This window comes from Lytechinus pictus, chromosome 11, assembly GCF_037042905.1.
Source record: "Lytechinus pictus isolate F3 Inbred chromosome 11, Lp3.0, whole genome shotgun sequence".
NCBI classification, from domain to species: domain Eukaryota; kingdom Metazoa; phylum Echinodermata; class Echinoidea; order Temnopleuroida; family Toxopneustidae; genus Lytechinus; species Lytechinus pictus.
Window position 1 is genome coordinate 20099306 of NC_087255.1, and position 26996 is coordinate 20126301.

The 26996-nt window shown below is 36.8% G+C and overlaps 1 protein-coding gene across 3 annotated transcripts; it reads right to left on the bottom strand.

Moving 5' to 3' along the window:
- Positions 1 to 67: 67 nt before the first annotated feature.
- On the bottom strand, positions 68 to 26328 carry LOC129270953 (uncharacterized). 3 transcript variants are annotated; one of them, XM_064106947.1, is made up of 13 exons: positions 26252 to 26328; positions 22496 to 22610; positions 21007 to 21093; positions 17613 to 17840; positions 13975 to 14658; positions 12400 to 12573; positions 11655 to 11832; positions 10752 to 10822; positions 10080 to 10304; positions 9271 to 9405; positions 5034 to 5123; positions 3631 to 3715; positions 68 to 3104 (listed from the first exon to the last, which is right to left on the bottom strand). In XM_064106947.1, the coding sequence occupies exons 2-13, from the start codon at positions 22593 to 22595 to the stop codon at positions 2912 to 2914; spliced, it is 2250 nt and encodes a 749-aa protein (XP_063963017.1). In that variant the 5' UTR covers positions 22596 to 22610; positions 26252 to 26328; the 3' UTR covers positions 68 to 2911. The 3 variants fall into 3 exon arrangements, with proteins under 3 accessions (XP_063963017.1, XP_063963020.1, XP_063963019.1); XM_064106950.1 differs by having other exon boundaries at positions 20994 to 21093; positions 26252 to 26320; XM_064106949.1 differs by having other exon boundaries at positions 22496 to 22672; positions 26252 to 26291.
- Between the last annotated feature and the right edge of the window lie 668 nt (positions 26329 to 26996).

Genomic DNA, 26996 nt, shown 5'->3' on the forward strand with positions numbered 1-26996 from the left:
CCCCTTTCTTTGTCTCCATACAGTATTATGGTGTCCTAAAGTAGCAGAATCATGGATGTTTAAGTACTTCTTTGCCTTTGAAATTTTAATTTTGCCATGGTTAACATCATCAGTCAATGTGTTTTCTAATGAGGAGAACCGTACATCCTTATTTTTATGTGAAGTAATTTTTAACATTCTACAGGTATGCTCATATCCCAAGATGAGAAAAAGAATTTGGTAAAGATTAAATTGTTTGGGGGAGCCCAATGATGTGTGTCAACATGTGACATCAAGAAATGGATGAGAAAATGTAATTCTCCCCCCCCCCAAAAAAAAAAAATAATAAAACAGTTCCAGAGAAAGGCCATTGTGTAAATAAAATTTGGACCCCAAAACATACCAATTTGAATATAATTTTTTAACACAAAAAATCAATGATTTTGATATCACTCTTATCCAAAGAAGTTGTTTTAACCAATGATGTTCAGAAAATGAAATGTTCTAAAGGCAAAGTTCTTAGAATAATCATTAAATGATTTTTCTGGAACATCATATGGTTCCATGACATTTGCTCGGCGACAATTGCTCCTCTATAAATTCAACACACTAAGTGAATGACTAACTTCAACCTTGGTTTTGAAATTATACTCTACCTTAAGTGATTGGTTAACATTGTTTTGACTTTTAAAAAATCTGAGCTAGAAGGTCACACTTGTCACCTGTGTCTGTGATATGTTACAAAAATGAAGCCCAGAAAAAATTGCGTTCGAAAATAATTATTTAGTGCTTCAAAAATTGAAATATAAAGTGACCAAAAACACCATCTTAATTTCATCCCATACACTTGTGTGTACTATTTAGGCGTCTATTAGACACCCATTTACAAAATCGGGGTTTGCCTTGTAGTTTTTGCTTTTCATTCTCAATAATGGTTGTTTTCAGGGTTTATTAGTTCTAATACATGCACTTGTACACATGTTTCATCTTGGTTTGAGAATTTTTCAAATCGGCTGCTCACGAAGTTAAACAATACATTACCTTACCATAAACCTAACAAACATAAAACCCTATTGCAACCCTAGATGAAATAAAGCCTGGAGCAATTGTCGCAGGGGAAAATGTTGTGTCACTGCATCATATATATATAGGGGAAGGCGGGGTAAGTTGTGACACTTTTTGCATTTTGCATGTTAGAATCGATATGATTAATAATCTTGTAGAAATAAGTACCTTGCCTTAAAATTTAATTCTTCTGAAATATTTTTCACCTATATATAACTTTCTACCCCCACACTGAAAGCCACTGTCTGTCACCTTTGAAAAAAGAGCCGTCAAATGGCTCAACTTGCCCCATCTGTGGGGTAAGTTGAGCTACCTCCTGGGGTGAGTAGAGCCACAAAAACTATAAACAAAATGTATGGGGGAAGAACCACCATGTCAATTTTTTTATTCAAAGTCTTTTCACTTGCTAATTTTCTATAAATACCAACATCCTCTAAAAGGGAAATTACAGTCATGTAAATTTGCTCCTTTCTGCCTGCATATCGATGACTTTTTAAGGTTTGTTTGTTTTCTTAAATACATTACCAGAAGAATTACCATAGCTCAACTTGCCACATGTTGGTTGGCTCAATTTGCCCCAGTCCTAACTTAATGCGATAATTTCGCATCCACACATTTTTTATGCATCCATCATGTAAAAAACTATGACAGGAATGAAGATCTATACCTGGACTAACAATGTAGTTCTTATGTCTTTATTATATTTCACACTCTTTCTTACTTTTTTGGCTGAAATTTGTATTTTTCCCTCTAAAAAAGTACTTTTTGTTTCAAAGTTGAAAACAATGTGGTGGGGTTAAGGGTTAAGTAATGGGTCATCAATACATGACATCTCCACAATGTCTGACTCATTCATTATTGGCCTGGGTGTGGTGGCTAAACTTGCCCCTATGCTCAACTTACCCCGCCTTCCCCTACTTAAATGAAAAACTTCATTTGAACAGGCTTGGACCAATTCTTAATAGATTTACAATCACCATCGTTTCTCCAATAACCCTTCAGCTATATATCTTAACATTGTTCATATTATACTTCAAGGATCAGTCAAACCATATTAATATCAAGTAAGAAGAAAATATAGAACTTGTTTTGTTTTCATGACAGTACATTGATTTTGAATAAATTTCTCCAATAATATTTTTGTGGATAAGCTTATTCTGGAAATAAATGGACTAGGCTCCTCAAAGAACGACACATTTTAAGCCTAATAGTCGCAGGGGTATTTTGATTCATGTCCCTCCCAGCAGCAGACCGCAACAAATATTTGCATAATGGTAGAGAATGACATAACCTACATGATTGCATAGGCAAATTTCACTAAATTCATTTATTCTACACTTAATATGAATGAATTATGAGAATTTATTCATGAAATCTTACTTTTTGCTCTTTTTGTCACATGATGGCTGATATTCTTCAATGTTCTTATCATATGAATACATTGTCATCTTGATAGTCTGTGTGGTCAGGACACATGACCGGTCACATGAGCGATGATGATCTTCAATGATCTCTTCATATTAAAACATTGTCAACTTGATATTCTATATAGACAGGTCACATGACTGTTCACCTGAGAGATGATGGTCTTCAATGTACCCATCGTATGAATACATTGTCATCTCGATAGTCTGTATGGTCAGGACACATGACCGGTCACACGAGCAATGATGGTCTTCAATGTACCCATCGTATGAGTACATTGTCATCTTGATAGTCTGTGTGGTCAGGACACATGACCGGTCACACGAGCAATGATGGTCTTCAATGTTCCTATCAAATCAAAACATTGTCAACTTGATATTCTATGTGGACACGTCACCTGAGGAATGATGGTCTTCAATGTTCTTATCATATCAAAACATTGTCAACTTGATATTCTATGTGGACACGTCACCTGAGGAATGATGGTCTTCAATGTTCTTATCATATCAAAACATTTCCAGTCCAGACTCAAATGATCTAAGGAATGCAGTCTCCTGTTACTATGACAACCGGATGCTCCCTTGGAGAGCATCTCCCTGAAATCCTCTAAGGCCCTTGATGAAAAGGGTGAAAGACTGTTGGAAGAAAGAGGGGGGGGGGGAGAAAAAAGGTAGTTTTATCGGGAGAATGAGCATTATGTAGTAAGATAGAGTAGAAGGCTGTTCATCATTAAACCCTAGAAAGAATATAGTATTTATAGGGCTGCTCATTGGTTAACCCTATAAAGGCCTGAGGGCTCTTATGGTACCCAATACCAACCTCCAACATTTTGTGTAATTCTAAAAAAAAATTAAAAAAAATTACTCAGGTAAGAGTAAGAAATATTAGGTGCATTTTCTTAGAAATCTTGCACATCTGTTATGGCCAAATTCAAAACGCACAGCTACAAGTAAAAATAAAGCCTACAACACTCATGCCTATTCATAAGACAATGCCAGGACATAGGTCATGAAATTGAAATAAATCTGAAGAAAAAAAAAAAACTCTGGCGAAAATGCAAAGAATTTTTTTTTATCGAATTTTCCGTAAGTCATATGAATCAGAAAGCAATTACTATTTTAAAAAAAGATTACTACAATGGATATATAATCGGAGTCTTACCAGATAGAAAGGCAGTATCCAGGATGTTGTTTTGTGCGCTTCGTGTCGGCAAACGCTCTGCTCAGAATGGCAAGATCTTCATCACCTAGAAAGTGCAAGAGAGAGATCAAAGGCATTAGATATTTCAGATAATATAGTGTTAATTCATAATGAATTGGGAAACCATGGGAAGTATCCAATAAAGTCACTTGTCCATGACTTTCAAAGAAATCTATAATCTACTGAAATACTTGTATTTGATTGGCTGATAACTAATTGTACTGTGTTCTCACAGACAAGAAACATCACAAAATGCTCTGCTTGCCAGGTACTCAAATCCATAATTGGATTAAGAATTTACCCATTTACTACACTAGGGTGGAGAGTGGCAAATGTAAACGCCTTGCCAAAGGACGCGAGTAATGCGGTGGGATTTGAACCCCGAACCTAGTGGTTCAAAGTCCGGAGTCTTATCCACTGAGCAACAACACCGCTACAAGCATAAGGAGGGAGGTGTTCTCAAAAGAGGTTTCAATTGTACCATGGTACAAAACCATGAACTACACTGATTCCTTGTATTAATTATCATGCCTGCCCATTACAAATCGTGTGCATTAATAGTTGCACTTTTCTCAGTGAACGCGAAGAAATACAAAAGTCTACATAGTCCGTTGTTTTGTACCATGCCATGGGACAAAACAACGGACTATGCAGATTTGTATGGTACAATTGAAACCGCTTTTGAGAATACTTGCCTTAGAATTGGATACCTCAATCGGTTATAAAGTAGAAAGGAAATAATTCTATCACTTATGGCACAGTTTCATTTCCCCTATGACGGCCGTAGGCAGAGCTGCCAAGTTGTATTTTGCATTTTCAGTATTCTTATCCCCCAAAATCAGTATTTTTACCGTGTGAAATAAATATTGTGTATTTTTTCCCAAAAAAGAGTATTTCATAATAAAATGCTTGGCGCACTCGCCCATCACGGCGCTCAAGCTGCATGCAAGCTAAAATGCGCACTGCTCTCACAGATGAAAAAAAAACAACATTGAAACTTGTGTATATCTCACCCTGGTTTTTACAAAATGATTGAAAAAAAACAAGTTACCTGAAATTACATTGATCTAATAACCATATTTGTGTACGTTTTATGAAATAGAGACATATAGAGATGATTTTTCTCAATAAAAAACGTATTTTTAAAAGAAAAAACGTACTGCCGTATTTTGGTTGCAAAAACGTACTAAATACGGCTAAAACGTACTGGTTGGCAGGTCTGCGTAGGGCTAGTCAAAAACAACCGTTATATTCATTTTTATTCAAACCACCTATATGTAGCTGGTACCAAAAAATGTTAGGAAAGATGTTTTCGACTTGCCATACGGCCATTAGAAGGGAAATGTGACCGCGCCATTACTAACCTAGCACACGATCTGAAAGGTTAAGCAGCTGAAGGTTACAGTTGTTGATAAGTGCATCTACAAGAGCGTCTTGGGAATCTATATCACAATCTGGGAAGAAAAAGAAATCAAATGGTATCATTGTTGACATTGATGGTGTCTCATCTTGTGTCATGTCTTGTGTCTCATCTCGGCAAACGAAATGTAAGGTGAGAGAAACACATTGGCACACAAAAGGAGCAAAATTTTGGCAAGTTACTCTGAGCATCCCTTCACTCCAAGGTCAGTGTTGATTGTCTCGAGATACGTTTTATTGTCTCGTGACCTTTGACCTTGGTGATGTGACATTAAACTCATAAAAGATGATCAGTAATACTTGAAAAGCCTTTTGTCCAAGTTTCATGAACCAGTTCCATATACTTCCTTAGTTAATGACATTTCAAAAACTTAAACTTGGTTAAGATTTCAATGTTGACGCCGCCGCCGCCTTTTTTCCAACGGTGCCTCAAGTCCCGCTCTGCTAAGCAGGCGAGATAAACCAACAATTTTGAACTACATACATGTACATTTGCCTATGCTTGAAAGTAAATATCAAAATAAGATTAAAGGAGATTTAACAGTGTTCCAAGCTTATCAGACAATTTTAGATGTTATTTCATCCAACTAAACCACAAGTAAATGAGAATTCTTCAGTGTTTCTGAGAAAAAGAGAAAATATTTCTACATGACTAAAGGAAAATACTGGAAACAAACTACATGTATAATTCAATGAAAATTAAACGAATTTTATAACTGAAAACTATAAAGGAATTCTGTGTTTTATAAATTAAAAGTGGTTGCCCTCCAGTGTTGTAGTGCCTTGATGCTCGGCCTTGGCCTTAAGGCCTACTTTTTCAAAGCCTTGGCCTTGAACATTCAAGCCTTGGCCTTGAGGATTTTGAGCCTTGAAATTTCAAGGCATTTTCAAGGCTTTTTCAAGGCATTTTATATTTTGTACTTTCATTTGTTTTTATATAAGTAGTTACAAATGTTTAAATTGTTCTGTATATCTAATGACACTAATGGTCAATACTACCAGTCAGCAGTAGCAGTAGCAGTAGTAAGTGTACTTAGCAGTGCCATCAATTTTAATTATCAAGAATTATCATCACATAATTAAGTAACAAAGAAAACAGAAGTGATGAAAAATAACATTATTTATTGGTAATATGTTGTTTAAAATGATGATAATGGCAAAATCAATAATAATGATAATGATAAAGATTATAGTGATTTTATGACAGGAATAATTTATGACAGGAATAATTCTGACAGATCTGACTGCAATTTTGACAACAATTTTCATACTTTAAGAATAGCTACATGTAACTCTAAAGAATGATAACAAGGTTGATTTCTATTCCATTAGGATTTTCCTTGTATTATCTTTGACCAACAAGAATGTGTTAAGTCTTTAATAATGATATTCTGAAAAGATTTGGTAAACTTGAACACAACAGGCAAGACAGAGGAATGGGAAGAGAGATAGAGAGGAGAAGGGGGAGGCTGGTTTAGCAGAATATACTGCTAAATTAGTTAATATGTTGATAGGCAGTACATCTAATTTTTTTTTTTTTTTGGGGGGGGGGGTATAGTGTCTCAGATTGAGAAAAAGAGAGTAAAAAAAAGGTTACTTATTTTTAATCATATCGTTCGACAGTGAATTTCATTTCACTACAGTTTCAAGCAGTGTTGTAGTGCCTTGATGCTCGGCCTTGGCCTTAAGGCGCCTTAAGGCCTACTTTTTCAAAGCCTTGGCCTTGAACATTCAAGCCTTGGCCTTGAGGATTTTGAGCCTTGAAATTTCAAGGCATTTTCAAGGCTTTTTCAAGGCATTTTATATTTTGTACTTTCATTTGTTTTTATATAAGTAGTTACAAATGTTTAAATTGTTCTGTATATCTAATGACACTAATGGTCAATACTACCAGTCAGCAGTAGCAGTAGCAGTAGTAAGTGTACTTAGCAGTGCCATCAATTTTAATTATCAAGAATTATCATCACATAATTAAGTAACAAAGAAAACAGAAGTGATGAAAAATAACATTATTTATTGGTAATATGTTGTTTAAAATGATGATAATGGCAAAATCAATAATAATGATAATGATAAAGATTATAGTGATTTTATGACAGGAATAATTTATGACAGGAATAATTCTGACAGATCTGACTGCAATTTTGACAACAATTATCATACTTTAAGAATAGCTACATGTGACTCTAAAGAATGATAACAAGGTTGATTTCTATTCCATTAGGATTTTCCTTGTATTATCTTTGACCAACAAGAATGTGTTAAGTCTTTAATAATGATATTCTGAAAAGATTTGGTAAACTTGAATACAACAGGCAAGACAGAGGAATGGGAAGAGAGATAGAGAGGAGAAGGGGGAGGCTGGTTTAGCAGAATATACTGCTAAATTAGTTAATATGTTGATAGGCAGTACATCTAATTTTTTTTTTTTTTTTGGGGGGGGGGGTATAGTGTCTCAGATTGAGAAAAAGAGAGTAAAAAAAAAGGTTACTTATTTTTAATCATATGGTTCGACAGTGAATTTCATTTCACTACAGTTTCAAGGAAACAAACAAAATATTTGTTTTTGTGTCAGTGTGGTTTTTTCATAGAAAACTCTATTCTATTGTTTTAAGAAATTATTAAGATTTAACCTCCCCCAACTAATGGTGTGGGGTGTGCCCCGTTTATTTTATGTCCTTTTGATTAAAACTTTATTTCTTAGTATTCTTTATTCCGGTTTTTGAGGTAAATTAATAGAAGATACAAGAAAAGAGAATTTAAATTAAATATTGGTTGTAAGCAGAAAAAAACATAAAAACTGACAAGAGTCCTAAAAATGACGCATTTTCAGGTCAGCATTTCAAAAATTTCAACTTGCGCTTTGTGCTCTCTTGCCCCCCCCCCCCTGAAAAATTCCCTGTAGGAAAAAATGCCCGTTTTCCAAAATCGAAAATGCCCTTTTTTCCAAATCAAAAGTGCTCTTTTTAAAAAAGAAATACCTTTTTAGAGTAAAACATAATACATTTTAGATTAAAAAATCACAAAATTTTGGACCGCGCTCGCATAAATTATTGTTAAGTAAGGTACTCATTCTGTTCCCATTTACAAAAAAAAATGCGTAGAATGTCCAGTTTTCAGGTTAGAATATCACAAATTTTTGAGCTCGCGCTTTGCGCTCGCATTATTTGATTGGTGAGTTTAATGTATCTTATTTATGAGTCACTAAATGCAGTCCAGAACAGCTTCCTTTTCTGGTCAATAAAATTTCAGCTCGCGCTTCGCGTTCACGTTAATTCTTTAGTAAGATGCACATCTTTTTCATGATTACAAAAACAGCTCGGAATATTTAATTTTCATTTCTCATTACACGAAATGTCCAGAAGTTTGAGCTCGTGGTTCGTGCTGGCAACATCTCGCAAGGATGCCCTTTTAACAGTGATTAGCGCCATAATTGACCGAAAATCGAGTTTTACAACTTCAGAATTGATTTTTTTTTTCAAAACCGCTCGCTCGCTCGCTACGCTTTCTGGCAGAAAAGTAAAGCCTAAATGAAAATATCTGTCTTATCAATTAGAAATCACTTTAAAAAGGCTTTCATTTTGACTTATAAGTGTATTTTTAGGCTTTGACACCTCCCCCCCCCCCAAAAAAAAAACATTCTGCCTTCCCTGTCCCAGGGAGTGGAGAAAGACATACGTTGAGAATGCCAGGATCAGATGACCGTGGTAATGATAATTATTGCAATGTAAATCGCCTAGAAAATAATGTATTAAATGTACAAAGGTAACTATATTATTATTTTAATAATGTATAAATCTATCAAGAAATTATTTTTGTTTTACATGTACAAGGGTCAAAATTTTCGCTTGCTCACACCTGTAATACATTTTGCCCTGTGTGTCATGTCTGCCGCCTAAGCATTGTTGTCTCATTGTTCCATATACATGTATTGAAAGTTCGAAATGCCTTGGCCTTGGCCTTGGCCTTGAGGTTTTCAGGCCTTGGCCTTGGCCTTGGGTTTGCATGCCTTGGCCTTGGCCTTGGGTATTGAAGCCTTGGCCTTGGATATTAAAGCCTTGGCCTTGGCCTTGGAGGTTTGAGCATTGACTACAACACTGTTGCCCTCGTATCAGACCAGATTGTATTCAATACCTTTAAAGATACCTAGATTAGCAGATCATCTTTAATAACATTACTTACCTTTAATTGAGAACTTGCATTGGCACAAATCAAGAGAGCGTAATCCGGTGTGGTGCAGTAAGGCAATGAGGCCGGTAGGATGAGATGTGGAGTACCTGTTTCTTCTCACACTCAACCGCTTTAACATGACAGCATCTAAACAGAACAGAACAGACACAATACATTTCATTAACTATGTAGAGTGTTCAAGCGATGCATCAAAAACGCATATTTTGGTTTGCATCAATTGCATGTTTAATACGAGAGTGTATTAAACAAAGGACCAACATACATAGGATATCCCATAGACTCCTGTACAAAATTTGCTGTTCAATATGAGACCGCATTGAACAATTTAGTGTGCATGCACAAAAAATAAACAATGTGACATGTGCCACACAAAATGTACGGCTTGGGAGATGACATTACAATACGATTTAATTCATTGCGCTTAGCAAATAAATACAAATGCAATATGCTTAGGGCCTCCTGACTAAATGCGCACTACTGCTGCTGATAAGATGCATGCTTGAGGGATTTTGCTCTTTGCTTTCTAATCATTCTTTCATCATTTTCATACATTCACATAGGAAAAAATCTATTATTGTTCATAATTTTGCTTACTTTCAAGGCGATGCACAACACAAATAGCAAATATTCATTCTCGTGCAATGGTACAACACTTTGCATTCGCATCTGCTGAAAGAAAGAGACACACTATTTATCATGTACCATCACACTCGTGTCTATTTGCATAATAACCGATAACATCATAGTTTACCAACAATCTTATTAATAGTAACAACCAACGATTCAAACTTTAAGCTTACGTGCAGCAGCAGCGAAAAGACTATCCATCTCTTCTGTCTCCAGTGATGAATTCTCAAGCAGCAGGTCGGTGAGGATAGAATCCTTGACTTGGATGGCACGACAGAGGTCTGCAGGTGAGACTATCTGATGGAGTGGATGAGTGTTAGAATGATCCAAGGTCAAGGGTCGGCACCAGCAGTTGAGCGTAAGGCAGGATATACTAGGGAGGTACTTGGGTAGGAATGCTGGATATATAAAATATGTAGAGTATTACTGTAAATTGAAGGAAGAGAAATGTAAAGAGAAGATATGGTAGACGAGAAGAAACAAATATGTACACATTTAACCTATAAGATACTAATAAAAAATATATAAAGCCCAAATATGATTTCTGACAAGTGTGAATATTAAAGTTCAGGATTTGTTTAAATGGACAGAATCTCCAGGCACATAAGTGTATTTGTTTGATTAATTTGCATTTCCTTTTTTTGTATCAACCCCCCCCCCCCCCCCAAAAAAAAAAAATGCCACAAACTTAGCTGGCAGTTAGAAAAGTTAAATGCAGAAATCACGCTAATCTGAGTTTTCAAAACCTTAAAATTCTCTTACGATGAACATTTTTTTTGCAACAGACCTCCATTAGTTACTCTCATAATGAAAGACCTGCGAATATCCATTCTTTATTTACTTACAATTACTAGCTGCTTGGCATGTTCGGGTAAGGAGGAGCTCCAGCTTCAGACTCGTCATCTTGTGATTTAGGCTGTAAACAAAAACAGAAAAGGCAATCTTTTTTTGTAATAATAATAATAATTATATTGTTCATATCGCGCTGAACTCTTACTTTTTCAAGTCTCTAAGCTTTCTAAAGTAATGCAGCATAATTAACCTGGCTTTAGCAGAGCCGCTGTTAATATGTGCACTGTGTTTCAAGGAATAAATTCCTAGGTACCCATTCACCTCACCTAGGTTGAGTGCAGCACCATGTGGGTGAATTTCTTGCTGAAGGAAAACACGTCATGGTTTGGAATCGAACCCACGTCCGATAGTCGTAACCACTAGCCATGACGCCCGCACAATATAACAATGAGGTTGAAATTTTTAGGTACTATCAATGACATCAGACCAGCATTAATTAGTAATAATAATAGATGGATTTATAATGCGACCTATGCCAGAGGATGAAAAGCGCAAATATTATTACCTCAGCTTTGGCCTGAGCTACCACTTTACCAGCATCAGCCATGGCAGGCTGGGATTTGAAACCTAGACCCTCTTTTTCAAAGTCCAGAGACTAATCCACTTGGCCACAACATTCCACATTTAAATTCTTAATACTTCATCTGAGAGTGACACCAGTTTGTTAATGCACTACATGTATATAAAAATCTTCTCCATACTGTCGATAAATTTCCATTCTTTTCTTTTATCTTTCAATTCGCTCCCCCAGCCTTTTGGTTTCATATATTGATGATAATGTAAGTCCGAAGGAGGGAAAGGGGTTAAAAAGGTTTAAGTGTGACTAGAACTGTCACTTGAAATTACTAGTTGCCATTCCATTCCAGTTGAATCCATCCCTATATGTGATTACTTACCCATGATAAGCTTCCAGCATCTCGTCGAGTTTGTGTGCACAGTACTGACCAAACAAAGTCAGCGGTACGGTCCTGTAGGTCGGGCTGAATGTAAGAGCAAGTTCTTGGAGTACTAATCCCTTCTGAGCCCTTATAGCTAATCCAGACATGATCTCACACCAACCACAAGAAGGCAGGACTGAAAAGGAGGTGCACAGGTCAATACTTCACTTTGATCTACAATTGCCACACTCGACCCAGGTGAGGTATTATGCCCAGACAGAATGCAACCATGAAATGCTACTTATTGGCAGCTATGCTAGAGCTGGGATGAATAATTTTCAGTTGTTAAAAAAATTGTTTTGGATGCCATGAAATAAATGTTGCATATTTTGTACAATAAGTTTTATTAAGTTATATTGATCTCTATTCTATATACATTTATATAATCATATATAATCTTTTATTCATAACATATATGTTAAAAAAACTTTTGTAAATTTACAAAATACCATTTTTATTTGGACAATAATGTTATACGACCTAATGAACATCATACAGGTATAATGCTAATTACAAGTCATTGCTGAGAAAGAAAATGAATCATCCCCAAGTCATTGGCATCTTCATCACCATCACCATCATTTTCATCATCACCATCATCATCATCATCTATCATCATCATCATCATCATCATCATCACCATCACCATCCTTGTCATCATTTTCAACAATAACATGAGAATACAGAATAGGTACAAACCTACCACACTGTATCAGAGCCAATGACTCTAATGATGTAGATCTGACCAGACATTCAGCCAGGGTAGAACAGCTTTTGGGATTTAATCCAACATAGACCAGGACTAGATTGGAGACCGAATAGCCAAGGGTTGGTCTAGAATCAGGAACTCTCGAGAAGTGCTGGAAATAATTATATTCTGTAAAAAGATTTCAGAAACAAATGGTTAGATTTGAAGCGGCCTTATTTCTACATCACAAATGCATGCTTCTTATCCTTGGTATCCAATAAATCACCCAATTTAACAACCATGCCCCCATCAACATTTCACACAATATGACAGCAACACAAGAATCAACTGACATAGTGTTAATGACTTTTTAAACAATTTCTTTGACATCCCAATATAAAATGCTTGCAGCAACCACGAACGGGGGGGGGGGGGGGGGGGGGGCTTTAAAATGCAGCTTACTTATCGATGGTCAGTCTACCTATTGCTAAACTTTCCCTCCTCTTGCAGACCTTAAGTCCGCATCAATGACATAATTCCTTCCAGGTAGTCAGGGAGCGCTCTTTATAATAATTTTTCCATATGTTTAATTAACATTTCTAGCATGAGATTTGAAACATTTACAGCAATGGTGCAAATCATGGCACTTAGAATAGATTATCCTTTAAAACATAAGCTAAAGTGATTAACAATAGCACACATATAAACCTTGTTAGGTGGTGAAGGCACTCCTATATTACCCCGCCTAAGCTCGGCAACCAATTCCGGTGCTCACAGCTTTTTAAAATACAAGTCCACCCCAACGAAAAGTTGATTTGAAAAAAGGAGAAAAATCCAACAAGCCAAACACTGAAAATTTCATCAAAATCGGATGTAAAATAAGAAAGTTATGACATTTTAAAGTTTTGCTTAATTTCACAAAACAGTTATATGCACATCCTGGTCGGTATGCAAATTGGCAGACTGATGACGTCACCCACTCACTTTTTCTTTTGTATTTTATTATATGAAATATGAAATATTCTAATTTTCTCCTCCTTCTCCCTGAACATGTGGAATTACCATTATTTTAACAGTTTGTGGTTAAGTTAAGTTGGTTCTTATTGTCAAATTTTTAAAAATTGAAATATTGTATTATTCAAACAATAAAAAACAAAAGAAATAGTGAGTGATGGACATCATCGACTCTCTCATTTGCACATCGTTAAGTTGAGCATTTAACTGTTTTGTGAAAAATAAGCGAAACTTAAAAATGTCATAACTTTCTTATTTTACATCCGATTTCGATGAAAATTGCAGCGTTATGTTTGTTTGATTTTTCTCTATCGATTCATGTCAACAATTTTCTGGGGTGGACTTGACCTTTAAGGAATTACTTCCTGCTGGTATCCATTCACCTCATCTGGGTTGAGTGCAGCACAACTAAATTTCTTGCTGAAGGAAAACACACCATGGCTGGGATTCGAACCTACATCCCCAAATTGAAAGACGAGAGTCTTGCCACTAGACCATGATGCCCCACTCTAATTCCCTACCCCTAGCCTGCTTTTCCCCCATGACTTCTCAGTTAAGATAATGAATTAAACAAACCGAGATCAACATGGTGACAGCATGGATCCCTTAATTGGATATCAGGTATCATGAAGGAAGCAATGTTGTCCTCTCCTACAGCATCCCCTCTAGCATCTCCTACAGCACCTTCCTCACAATACATATCATAGACAGTCCCTGCTGGTTGGAAAGGCGCAAGGTCACCATCAGAGTCCGAAGAAGCATCCAATGTCCGCTGGAAATCAGGCTTCACTGGCTCCTGGAAGCAGAAATCATACAGATCTTCACTGAAATCACCAGCTTCCGATGAATGGCTCTCGGGAATTCTCTCCTCTCTGTCTGAGGAACCTTCTTCAGTCTGTTCCATCTCTGTCTCTCCTCCATCGTCCATCCTTCCTAGCAGCAGCATAACCAGCAGGCGAGCATAGTCAATGGATTCACCCCGAATGACCTGCTGTTCCTTGAGGTACACTGTTCCAAGCTTACCCCCACCAAGAAGAACCCTCAGGAACCGCTCTAAAGCCAATGTAACCGGTTCCTTGTACTTGGTGGGGATTTGAATTCTACACATGAGGGTCCGTAGATGATGCGCCAGGAAGTTAAGAGCACTTGGTGATCTGATTAGAGCTATCACGGTCTTGAGGCTCAGGAACAGCTGATTCGGCTTGTAGTCAATGCCAGCTGTTGCCCTCTGGAGTGGATATCTCAAGATGAATTCACTATCTATCACAGACAGAAAACAAAATCATGCAGACAGGTACTTTATGAGCAATAATCATTCAAATACACAACCATTTTGCAATTTGGCACACTTTTCTTTCCTTGCAGGCAAAATGAAATTTAAAAAATTCATTTCATGTTGAGACATGTTAATAGGAGTTATTGTACAACGCCAACTTAGCTTGTTGTACGCGAGCAAATGGGAGGCTGAATGTCAAACATTCGTACCGTTGCACAAAAGACGTACCATCCAAAATGTACCGTTGCACGGCTTTAGGAGGTGACGTCACAATACTATTTAATTCATTGCGCTCAGTAAAATGAAGGTGCGATACGCGTATAAGCCTGCTGGCTCAATGCGCATTGCTGCCCAAGGTCATGTGCGCTTGTGGGATTTTGCTATTCGCTTTCAATTTTTTTGCTCCCTTTTCATAGATTACTGCAGGGAAAAACTCTTGTTTTTTCATATTTTTGCTAACTTCCGAGGCGTTGTACAACACAAATGGCGAATATTCATATTCGTGCAATGGTGCGAGATTTTGCATGAGGTGAAAGAAAGAGACGCTCTATTCAACTCGGCTAACGCCTCGTTGAATAGAGCATCTTTCTTTCACCTCATGCAAAATCTCGCACCATCGCACTCATGCCTATTCGCTATTTGTATAATATAAAAACAACCAAGGTACCCTGTTGTAATATCACAAGTTTGCGGTGGTATCTTTACATGATTGCTAAAGAAACAAAAAGTTTTTAAGTTCTCTCGGAGGTACCTGGTAATGGGGAGAAATAAAATACCAAAGGGCACAAGTGGACTGGCCTAGGTGGTTTAAAATCTGGGTTACGGGATTGCAGGATAGCAGGATCGCAGGGAGGACTAACTCTAAGGCCCGTATTCTGAAGTCGGGATTAACTTAAACTCAGGTTTAAAGTTGTGGTTTAAGTATGGACAGCCAATTGTTACATAAATGTCTAACAGTAGAGATGTAATATTTCAGCTCATTTGGCTCTCAAATCATTCATAATTGTCTAGGAAGTATAAATAGATGATTGTCTTCACCATCGATGAATCAGGAAAGAGCACAGTAAACGTAAGAAACATACAACTTAATAAAAATGTTGACACTTTTGGCTTCCCATCATTTTAGCACAGAGTTAGACCATGGTCTAAGTTAAACCTGACTTCAGAATACGGGCCTAAGGGTCTAACTGTCAAGGAGGGGGCTGATTCACCCCCCCCCCCTGTTTTATTATGAGTACAGTCCTCTCCTATAGATCCTGTAATGAGGATAAATACCTTAATAATAATAATGGTCTTTATTATTGATCATTCATAACATTTCTTGCAGCCGCCAAAGGCTGAATTACAAATGCTTTTACATTGCTTCACATAAGAACTGCTTAAAATAAATAAATCAATACACAATAAAGGTTTAACTCCTTTCAACTTTGCAAAAATTATCAGAGAGAAAAAAAAAGAAGAAAAAAGGAGGATATGTAAGTCACGGAATGGACAGAAAAAGGCCTGATTTAACACATGGCAACAAAAAAGAAAGAACAGTAAATAAAACAAAACAGGCAACTAAGGGGACAGGTATTGAGTGAAAAGTTTCCATGATTTGTTAAAATTCAAGTATCCACCTTATCATTGAGCACCAGGACCTACCCTAATTTCGAACATGGGCTTCTGATTGCAAGACCACTGCTTTAAGCAATCATCATGCCCTAGCATCGCTTGTACATGTAACTTAAACACACCCACACCCACAGGCTTATTAAGGACGTTCCACAGTTAAAGTGAAATCCATGTCATTTTCACCAAACTTTGCACATAGATACTTTAGAACCTTAATATTCGAAATATGCAAAAATTAACATAGGTCCATGTGCTTGATTTTTTGCTATAGAACTTCAAAGTTCACCCAAATTGATGTTCTTAAGAATTGCGCCCAAGATTACTACAATGAGTTTAAACCTGTATTACTCAGTCAAAATACATGAAAAAGTCATCAAATTTCGCAAGAGAGTTAATAATTGTATCGTTAGAATGGAGAATATATTTATAGTGCTATTTGTTTGCAATTTTAAGTTTAACAGCACTGTCAGTTCTTAAAAATGGCGTAAAAGATAACAAAATCCCAATCAAAAAAATATGAAATTTCAGTAACAAACTACAAAAGTACAATAAATGCTGCACTTTATTCAAAATCCATGTCATTTTCACCAAAATTTGTAGAGTTGTAGAGGAAGGTATACCTAAGAGGAACAAACATTAAAAAATAGGGGTTCATGTGCTTGTTTTTAAACTATCAGTATTTTTATTAGAGCAAATGTGCTTTTTAAAACACCAAAAATGCGCCGAATGCTTTGTATCTATGTGAAGAAAAAATCAAAACCACTCTACCATTTATTCAAACTCGGGGTAATATTCGTGATTCTTGGCAGCACTGCAGAGTAAAGTATTTTGAAATTGTAGAGAATCTTTTTTTGAATGGTCCATGGAATAATTCCACTTTTTAGCTTCATGAAATAACGCATCGGATCTGCAGTTAAAGTGCAGAAGATGAGAAAAATCAGCACATACCCGCAGCTAATTAATCACCTGTTCATCCATTGTGACGTCAGCGCGCAGAGTGTAAACTATGCGCAGATCATAATGCGCACAAACATAACTGTGGAACGTCCTTAAATATTTCTAGGGTAAAGAGGCCTTACCCTAGAAATATTTATACCTGTGGGTGTTCCATAAAGTTGTTTGTAAGTTACGAAGGACTGGTGATTCTTTCTTAGAAGCTAATCAACACCACCAGACATTTGCAGTTTATCAATTAGCACAAGAAAAGATCAACAGTTGTTTGAAAAGTTGCTTATAATTTACGAATGCCTTGGCAAAACACCCACCCATACACCTTAAATGTTGAAGTTCAAGGCTGAACTTGGCCTAGAACTGTTTCTCCTACCTTGACTAGTGGTTCCTGTTCCTATCTTCTCTATATTCTCCTCACACACCTTGTCCATGTAGACCTGATACCAGTCATCATCCTGTACACACCGATTGTGTACGGTTGCAGACAGACACACAAAACACTGCCAGAATGGGTCATGAAGGTTGGACTTGAATCGGTGCCGGTAGAACCACCGGAACCTAGCTTTGCACCTCTCACGCCATATTGTCTGAATGCCAAGACCTGGCAGATCAAAATGAACAACAAATTATTTAAATGAAACCATATTCCAGATGGTACAACCTTGAGATGAGATCAGGGGCGTTTCCACAAAGATTCAAGTGTGACTTGAACACCAACCTGCACATGGTGTTTTACACGTAATCTGATCGATTGATATGTGAAAGAGCGCGTCCCGTGCGCATGTTCTAACCAATGCAGTGGTGCGTTATATACCGCATGTAACTGGGAAGTTTGAAGTGCGACACTAAGTCACACTTAATTGTTTGTGACCCCCCCCCCCCCCCCCCCGGATTTCATGAATATAACAGTCTGTGATTTTTCAATAAACTGTTATAAGCTACTGGTATCCTTGTATCTGACTGGTTCGGAGCAAGGTTTTCAGTGACAATCACAAATTGGTTCATGGAACACTCCCCTGATGTAATGCATTATCATATCAAGGCAGATGATAATGGAATCCAATGTAGTATAACATCAGGGCCCCATCTTACAAAGAGTTGTGATTGATCCAATCAATAGCAACTATGGAAAGCCAGCAAAGTCAACATATAAAATTCATGTTTGTTCAAAAAAATTCTAGATATAAATATCTATCCATAAATTCATTGATTTATTGACAATTTGGTGTGTTCTCCTCTGTGTACAAAGGACATTTTGCAAATTTCCTGTAGAAAAAAATTATGACATGGATGGATTTCCATAGAGTTACTATTGATTGGATCAATCTTAACTCTTTGTAAGATAGAGCCTGGTACATATGTGACCAGCCACCCAAATACAAAAAAATAACTCATCAGGGAAGGTTCTCTGTAAAAAGTAAAAAAAGCAAAAAAATTCAAAAAACAACTTATCTGAAAGAGTAATTCTTCTTCATACTGTCCAAATTTCAAGTTGTAACATTGAATAGTATACAAATAATGAATGTGTATGCGTGCAATGGGAAGAATATTTTCATGAGATGAAAGATGTAAAGTTCCATTCAACGAGGCGTTAGCCGAGTTGAATGGAACTTTTAATCTTTCATCGAATGTAAATATTCTTTCCATTGCACAAATATTTGCATTCATTATTTGTTTTATATAACTCATATAAGTTACAAAGTTTTTTAAAATGTAAAAAAAGGAATAACAAGATAAAGATTAGGTTGGCCTATTTCCAGCAACTAATTTTTCTCTGATAATTGCTAGTCGGTGGATAACACCATGTATCGACAGCTCATCAGCCCTTTGCTTTCATGTTTGTGACGCGCATTGCTTCATGGATCTGAGTCGAGTGCGCACAGTCAGTTTGATCTGCGCTAACTTCATGCGCGCGAACACACACACACACATACACAATAAGTAGACATACAAGGATTATACTGAGCGAGCGCTAGCGCGCGTACCGTGCAATGGAAAAATAAAAAATGCACGGTCACCGTGCAATGGAAAATTACAAAATGCACGCAGTAAAAAATGGACCAAATATTGAACACCTTTCAACCAATCAGATGGCAAGAATCTTCGTTTGAGTTATATAAAAAACAATATACAATAGTTTCTTTGACACAAGTGTGGAATGCTTGGGAGTTTCACCGAGATCTCACAGTGACCGGATTTCAACTGGAGTGAACCCTGAACTTGACACATTGTTTTCTCCTATTTTTTTTGGAAGACCACGCATAGTTTCTTCTGCATTCAATCAAGTACTTATGTGGGTTATTGTTTATTAATTTTGACAAGTTATGTATTATCATAAAACTTAAGTTGTGCTTTTTCAAACTCAATATCTCAAATTCATTTCGGGTAATTGTTTGTTTGGGGGTGGTTTGTCACATATTCAAATTGCTATATCATGATTGTGAATAATCCCGATGAGGCACCTTAACAAAGGTCAGAGCTGTATACACATTTTTGCTGTATTCAAACTCAGCATCTTTTACTTGCTACTCCCTGTTTCTGCACAGACAAAAACAATGGGTTTCTCTAGGAAGCTACAGTGAAAGGCACTGGGCAGAAAGCAGGGGGAAAATGACTTGGGGGCTCAGGACTATTTCGCCCCCGAGATGCTCAAAAGAGCCCTAGAAAATCCCCATTCACTACAATGTTAAAGCTTATTTAATGTTGCAGATGTAGGAAGTAGGTGGAGAAAAGTAGCCCCAAAAATATTAAGTTGATTATTATTTTTTTTTTTTTTGGGGGGGGGGGGGGCTTGGCAGGGAGCCTGTGAGGTTCATGAAACAAAGCAATCTACAATGTCCTTTACATACATGTCGAATTGACCAACTGTATATGCAGACTTTCTCAGCCTAATCCAGGGGGTGGGGGTCAATTTGAGCCCTTGCAGATGAAAATAAAATCAAACAAGGTATGCATGGTTACAAAAAAAAATGCACTGTTCATGAATTGCCACAAGATACATATAATTTCATCTTACAGAGAGTATCTAGTATTTTGTAGTTTTATTCTTCTCAGTGAAATTAAAAACATTGGGTTGGGTATGTATTAGGCATCAACTTGGTCTAGATACTGGCAGATGGTCTAATTTTCATATCCCCTCACTGCCCTTGCACCATCATGGCTACACCCACTTGGTCAACTATCAATTTCGTCTTATTACCATTTGGTCTAACTGTCATTTTGTCTAATGAGCAGATGGACTAATTTCCACTTTATCCGCTTATTATTTTGCATTTTGTCAAAAGAAAACATAAACACTACATCTCATCATATACACTACATGGGTATAAGAGATATGTGTGCAGCCCAACAAGAACAGAGTGGTTTGAAAATAATCTAAGTGACAATTAAACCAATTGTAGACGAACTACTGAAGACTAAACCATTTGGGATGAGACCCAGGCCCAAGAAACAGATACATGTGTATCAGCTCACTACTTTTGATTGCCGGACTGGACAGAGTCCACCTAAAAGGCGATGCGAGTCCCGAAATTACCCCCTAGGCGGCTTAACCACTGAACTAGAAATGGCAAACAACAGCTATTGCTGACGAACGATAGAAAATGTTTCGCTTGAATTGGCGGCCTTGTTAATGAATCTCTAAGCGTTTTCAGTTTCAAAAGCCGGCGTTGGAGGCGGCTTCAAACCCGACGCAAGTGTATCTCGGCCCTAAATGGAAGAAGACAAAGTGGGCGGAGACCAAATGGCAATTTACCTGATGTTTTTACCTCTATTGATTGCTGTATTATGAAGGAGAGCTAGCCTATAGTTGTCACATCGAGGAAGAAGGCATTTTAACAGGGTATGAGGGAGACCTGTGGAATGAGAAAACAAACAAAACCTAGATTAAAGGTAAAGTCCACCCAAGAAAAATGTTGATTTGAATAAATAGAGAAAAATCAAACTAGCATAACGCTGAAAATGTTATCGAAATCGGATGTAAAATAAGTTATGGAATTTTAAAGTTTCGCTTGTTTTTCACAAAACAATGATATACACAACTCAGTGACATGCAAATTGAGCCAGTCGATGATGTCCTTCACTCACTGTTTCTTTTGTTTTTTATTGTTTGAATTCTACAATTTTTCACAGATTTGACAATAAGGACCAACTTGACTGAACCATATAGTATTAAACACTGCTAGCGACACATGTTCAGGGAGGAATCTTTGTTTCACTTGAAAATGAGGAGAAAATTTGAATATTTCATATAATAACATACAAAAGAAATAGTGAGCGGATGATGTCATCAGTCTCATTTGCATACTGACCAGGATGTGAATAAAACTGTTTCGCGTAATTAAGTGAAACTTTAAAATGTCATAACTTTCTTATTTTACATCCGATTTCAATGAAATTTTCAGTGTTATGCTTTTTGGATTTTTCTCTTTTTATTCAAATAAACTTTTTGTTGGGGTGGACTTGTCCTTTAAAGATAAATGAATTGAAGTAATCACTGAATAACAGAAAGTCTGCAAAAGCAAGGTTAATTGTCACTGTATCCTTGGAAATCTAGATCTGGTACAGTTTACATTACCGGTAATTGAACTTAGTGAAATCATGAAATCCATGCTGAAAAATGAAGATCACCAACAGAGATAAGCATGGCTCCATGACATTTGCTCCTGCTCTGGTGCAAATTCCACACAATGGAATGACCAACTTCAACCCTGGGTTTAACACTATACACTACCCTAAACCTACATGTAATATAACACCGTATTGCAACCCTTACCCTATATCTTAGGCAAAATAAAGCCCGGAGCAATTGTCGCTAGAGCAAATGTTGAGTCACCGATAAGCACGTGTGGGACACCGTATATCATTGCTTGGAAAAAGACCCAACATCGTGCTCAAATTTCATGCTTTTTTTGCAAATTTCTCAGCACTAACTCTTCCAGAATCACACTTTGGTGGCCACTTAATTGCATTCTGTACGAACTCATTTGACGCTACATTCACAAATTTTACATGCATCTTTATTATCAAGGGGTGAACTGGTTGCTTACTGATTAACCCGCAGTAACGTGTGTCTTCTTAGCATTATCTATTAATGTGGTGATGCCTTTTATTCGGCACAAAACTTGACATTTAAGTGCAACTCTAAGTCACACTGATCTTTTGTGACACCCCCCCCCCACGACCTGAAAAGTGGCATTTCAGCCAATGAGTGGTTTCCACTACAAGAAAAAGTATTAGTTCCTGATATCAGTTTACCTTTTATTTCATTCATGAGATCCACACTGGACACAAGATTTCCAACCAGATCAAGACAAAGATCCTCCAAGGATGCTATGCGTAATTCGGTCTCATCCATGCTGATGTCCTCACACTGGAATAAAGACCAAATGAAGAATTTCACTTCTTAAAGGACAAGTCCACCCCAAAAAAAAGCTGATTTGAATAAAAAGAGAAAAATCAAACAAGCATAACACTGAAAATCTCATCAAAATCGGATCTAAAATAAGAAAGTTATGACATTTTAAAGTTTCGCTTAACTTCACAAAACTGTTATGCACGTATGCTGGTGGGTATGCAAATGAGGGGACTGTTGACATCATCCACTCACTATTTCTTTTGTATTTTATTATTGAAATATTCTCAATTTCTCCTCATTGTCATGTGAAATAAAGTTGCATTCCTCTCTGAACATGTCTAATTCAATTGATACCAGGATAGACTTGTAAGCCTTGGAATGTACTCACTACACTACAGAAGACAAAGAGGAGACATGATCGAGATATTTAAGATTTTGAACGGACTTGTTAATGTTGACTCTTCTGTATATTTCATCCCTGCCATTCAAGACAAAACAAGAGGACATCATCTAAAACTGTTTAAACAGAGGTCTTATACCACTTTAAGGAGGAACAGTTTTAGTCAGAGGGTTGTAGACCTATGGAATAATCTTCCTCCATCTGTTGTGTCGGCACCCTCTATTGACTCTTTCAAACATAGGCTGGACAAACATTGGTCTTGCCATCATCAAATACTTCCCTAAAAAAAAAATAATAATAATAAAAAGAATCCGTCCACCCTCCACGCAACATGCATGCATGTAATTTACAAGACATTTAAAATAGTCAAGTTGGAACAAGTACTATCAGAAGGAACGACCGGAAGTCTCGACAGGCTTGCCTTCTTCTTCCGTACACTGATGATGATGATGATGATGATGATAACATTATCTGTTTCAAACAATAGGGTCATAATCTTCAAATTTGTAAAATCTGAAATAATGTATAATTCAAACAATAAAAAACAAAAGAAATAGTGAGTGACATCATTGACTCTCTCATTTGCATATCACTGTGTTGAGCATAGAACTGTTTTTTTTTTTAAATAAGTGAAACTTTAAAATGTCATAACTTTCTTAATCTACATTCAATTTTAATGAAGTTTTCAGCGTAATTCTTGTTTGATTTTTCTCTATTTATTCAAATCAACTTTTTTCTGGGGTGGACTTGACCTTTAAATTTGATTAGCAATTATTTTTAAAAAAAGAGTTCAGTACAATCCTATGAGAAATTTTGCTACACAAAGGATGAATAGCATAGACTGTTCATGAAAGGAGGAAAATTATTTTTCAAGATGACACAGAGAGAAACAGAAACATAGACATGATAGAAACTAGACAGGAATAAAAATACAATTTCGGGAAGTCTCCACACTATTTTTTTTTTCGTGGTGGCCAAATCAATCCAAAATAATCAATTTCATATTTTTGGTAGCACGTAGAGCAAATTTGGTGGCCCTAAAACAATAGAAAACATGACAAGTTATCAAAACTTTGGTAGCCCAACTGGGCCACCAAGTGAGGGCTTTTACAGAATTTCGGTGGCCAGACTCTCATTTTTGGTTGCCCCTGGCCACTGCTTATGTCGAGCCGAGACTTCTGAGTCATCTCTGATTCCTTGTTGTCTCCAACCAAAACTCTTCAAACTACAAACAACTCCAGCTAATACCTTGGTCACATTTGCTCTACGGCGGCCGTACGGCGAGTCGAAAACAGCCGTTTTATTCATTTTAGTAAAACCACGTATATGTAGCTGGTATAAACAAATGTTAAAACGGCTGTTTTCGACTCGCCGTACGGCCGCCGTAGAACAAATGTGACCAAGGTATAACTTATTGAAGTTAGGCCTGATTGCAGTACTATTTGGCTAAACGACTGTTTGGCTCGCTTAAATATTAACTCCAAACCCTTGAAAATATATGCTTGAATTGTTCTTAGTGTCAATAGCAGATATCACAATGAAAAACTCTATAAAAACCTTTGTCTAGACAAACTAAATGAACAGTGGATAAAATAGGCTTCATTCAACATATTACATTTTTTGCACAATCTCAGTCCTCCTGTTCTCTCTTCTTTTGTAAATTTCAATCGCCACATGCTCCGTTACTCAATTTTTCAATAGCCCTTTCAAGACTCAACCAAAATTTTCTTAAACACAGTTCAAGACTCCAAACTATAACCAATCCAAACCTTTGAAATTCTTACCCAGCATCATTAAAATGATGACAACAAATATCTCAGCATGCAAATAAATTTTTTTACATCTCTCTCTCTTTTACTATCGAACATTATGTTGTTTTACATTTTTCTTTGTTGATATGATTTATTTCCTTTCATGTTACTTTTGTTTGTTAATTATATTTCTTACATTTCCTTACTGACGTTTCTGAAATCATTTAGATCTACACTCACACATACAAATGCGAGGTTAGCAATACTAACCTCGCACAACAACGCATGTGTTTTCATAATGGATTTTGACATTTTCCTTCATCACAAGAATTTTGGGGAATAAAATGTGCCAAAAACTTATTCAATCAACCACTGCGTTACTTTCAATGTATCCAATAGCTTAATAATACATATCTATTCAAAATAGTTTTGAAAAATGATTTTTTATTTTTAACGCTCCACATCTCGGAGGAGAAATAGAAGGCGAAGAGGAAGAAGAGAAGGAGGAAGGAAAAAAAAGGAGGAAGAGGAAGAAAAAGACAGGGGTGTGAGTGGTCACAAATAAAAAAAGATCTGAAAAAAGCTGAAGTGTTGAAAAAGTCTGAAATAGAAAGAGCTCCCATACTTTTTGTACAGAGGAAGGCCAAAGATAAGCTGAAATTAAGCTGAAAAAAAAAAAATCTGAAATCAGATAAAAATCTGAACTCTCACACCCCTGAAAAGAGGAAGGGGAAGAAGAAGGCTGAGCGCCTAGAATGCACGCAACCAGCAGTACAAGCTTCAGATGTAAACAAATTTTTTTTGTTTTGAATAAACAAGAGTTTAAATAATATCACGCGCCCTCTTCAGGCCAAAAACTGCTGTGCTTGGCCTTGGAGGTGCACAGCACAAGAAAAAAAAGTTTTATTTCAAACAAAATACTAAAAAGGTCACCAAAAGGGCTAAGTTCTACATCATTCGGTAAGTAGCAATGAACTCATTTTTTTATTGGTCATATCTATTTATTGCGCACAATCTCATGGAAGTTTTTTTTTTTTTTTGGCATTCGTTGTTCCTCCTATTTTCCTGTGGCTGGGCGTGGCTGCACAACGGCTTGTAATGCAGTGCACCATTGGCCTTGGCAAGATCTACATTATGTTTTGTCATCATAGCCTAGGCTATAGATCTAGATCTATTTTGTTTTGTTACACTCCACAGAGTCAGGCCTAGCCATAGCTAGTATAGGGCGTAGGCCCACCCATCCCACTACGTGAAGCCTGCCCTGAGAAGTTCGGTCGGGTCATGGATGTCTTCGCCTTCGCTTCGGTCCGTTCGGGACGCGACGGGGGCAGCTCACCGGTTAGCTCGTTCTCACTGAATCCAGCAAGGCAGCGAGCTGAACAAGCTATCTGGGGGAAGCTTTCACAACAAGAGAAACGTATTTATTGTTAGTGTTGTATTATGGTACCAGAACTATATACTGGCGATATCTATGTCTATTGTCTACACGATAAAAAAAGACTCACGCAAATTAAAAGAAAAGCAGCCGTTTTTTTTCTTCCACCGGTCTCGATCTCTTACCGTAGTACTAGTACGTAGGCCTAGAGAATTTTAATGGTATGGTAGCTTCCTATAATTTGAAATAGAAAAAAAAAATGGATTTATGTTTAATCTTGGAAGGTTAGGATTAACTTTTAAATCTCAAATGATTTAAAGGAAAATGAAACCCTTGAAACCAGCTGAATCCATATCAAAGAGAAAAATCAATGAAACATATTGTTGAAAGTTTGAGGAAGATTGAATAAATAATAAGAAAGTTATGAGCATTTGAAAATTGAGATCACTATATAATGCCATGTAGATCCTCCCATTGGCAATGCAACCAAGATCTGTGATGTCACACACGTACAACTCCCTCATTACTTTAGTACTTATTTCACTTATATTCTCACTTTTATAGAGTCTATCACAAGGTGAGGTGTTCTCTTTATGAGAGGACAAGTACAGAGGTTTCACAACATTATATCAATGATGAATAGTTTGTCATATGATTAGAATGAGCAAAAAGAGATGTTTTGGGGTACATTTTCAGTGTCCAAAAGGGGAGAGTTGTCCAGTTTTGGACACTGAAAATATACCCCAAAACATCTCTTTTTGCTCATTCTAATCATATGACAAACGATTCATCAATTATATAATGTTGTGAAACCTCTGTACTTGTCCTCTCATAAAGAGAACACCTCACCTTGTGATAGACTCTATAAAAGTGAG

Bases quoted from the DNA above. Each gene is read 5' to 3' on its own strand.
- LOC129270953 (XM_064106947.1), bottom strand. From the start codon at position 22,595: ATGGATGAGACCGAATTACGCATAGCATCCTTGGAGGATCTTTGTCTT. The intron at 10,305-10,751 runs GTAAGTAAATAA...TTATATATCCAG, and splicing joins ATGCCAAGCAGCTAGTAATT to CATTCCTACCCAAGTACCTC. The intron at 3,716-5,033 runs GTTAGTAATGGC...TGCACTTTCTAG, and splicing joins CCTTTCAGATCGTGTGCTAG to GTGATGAAGATCTTGCCATT.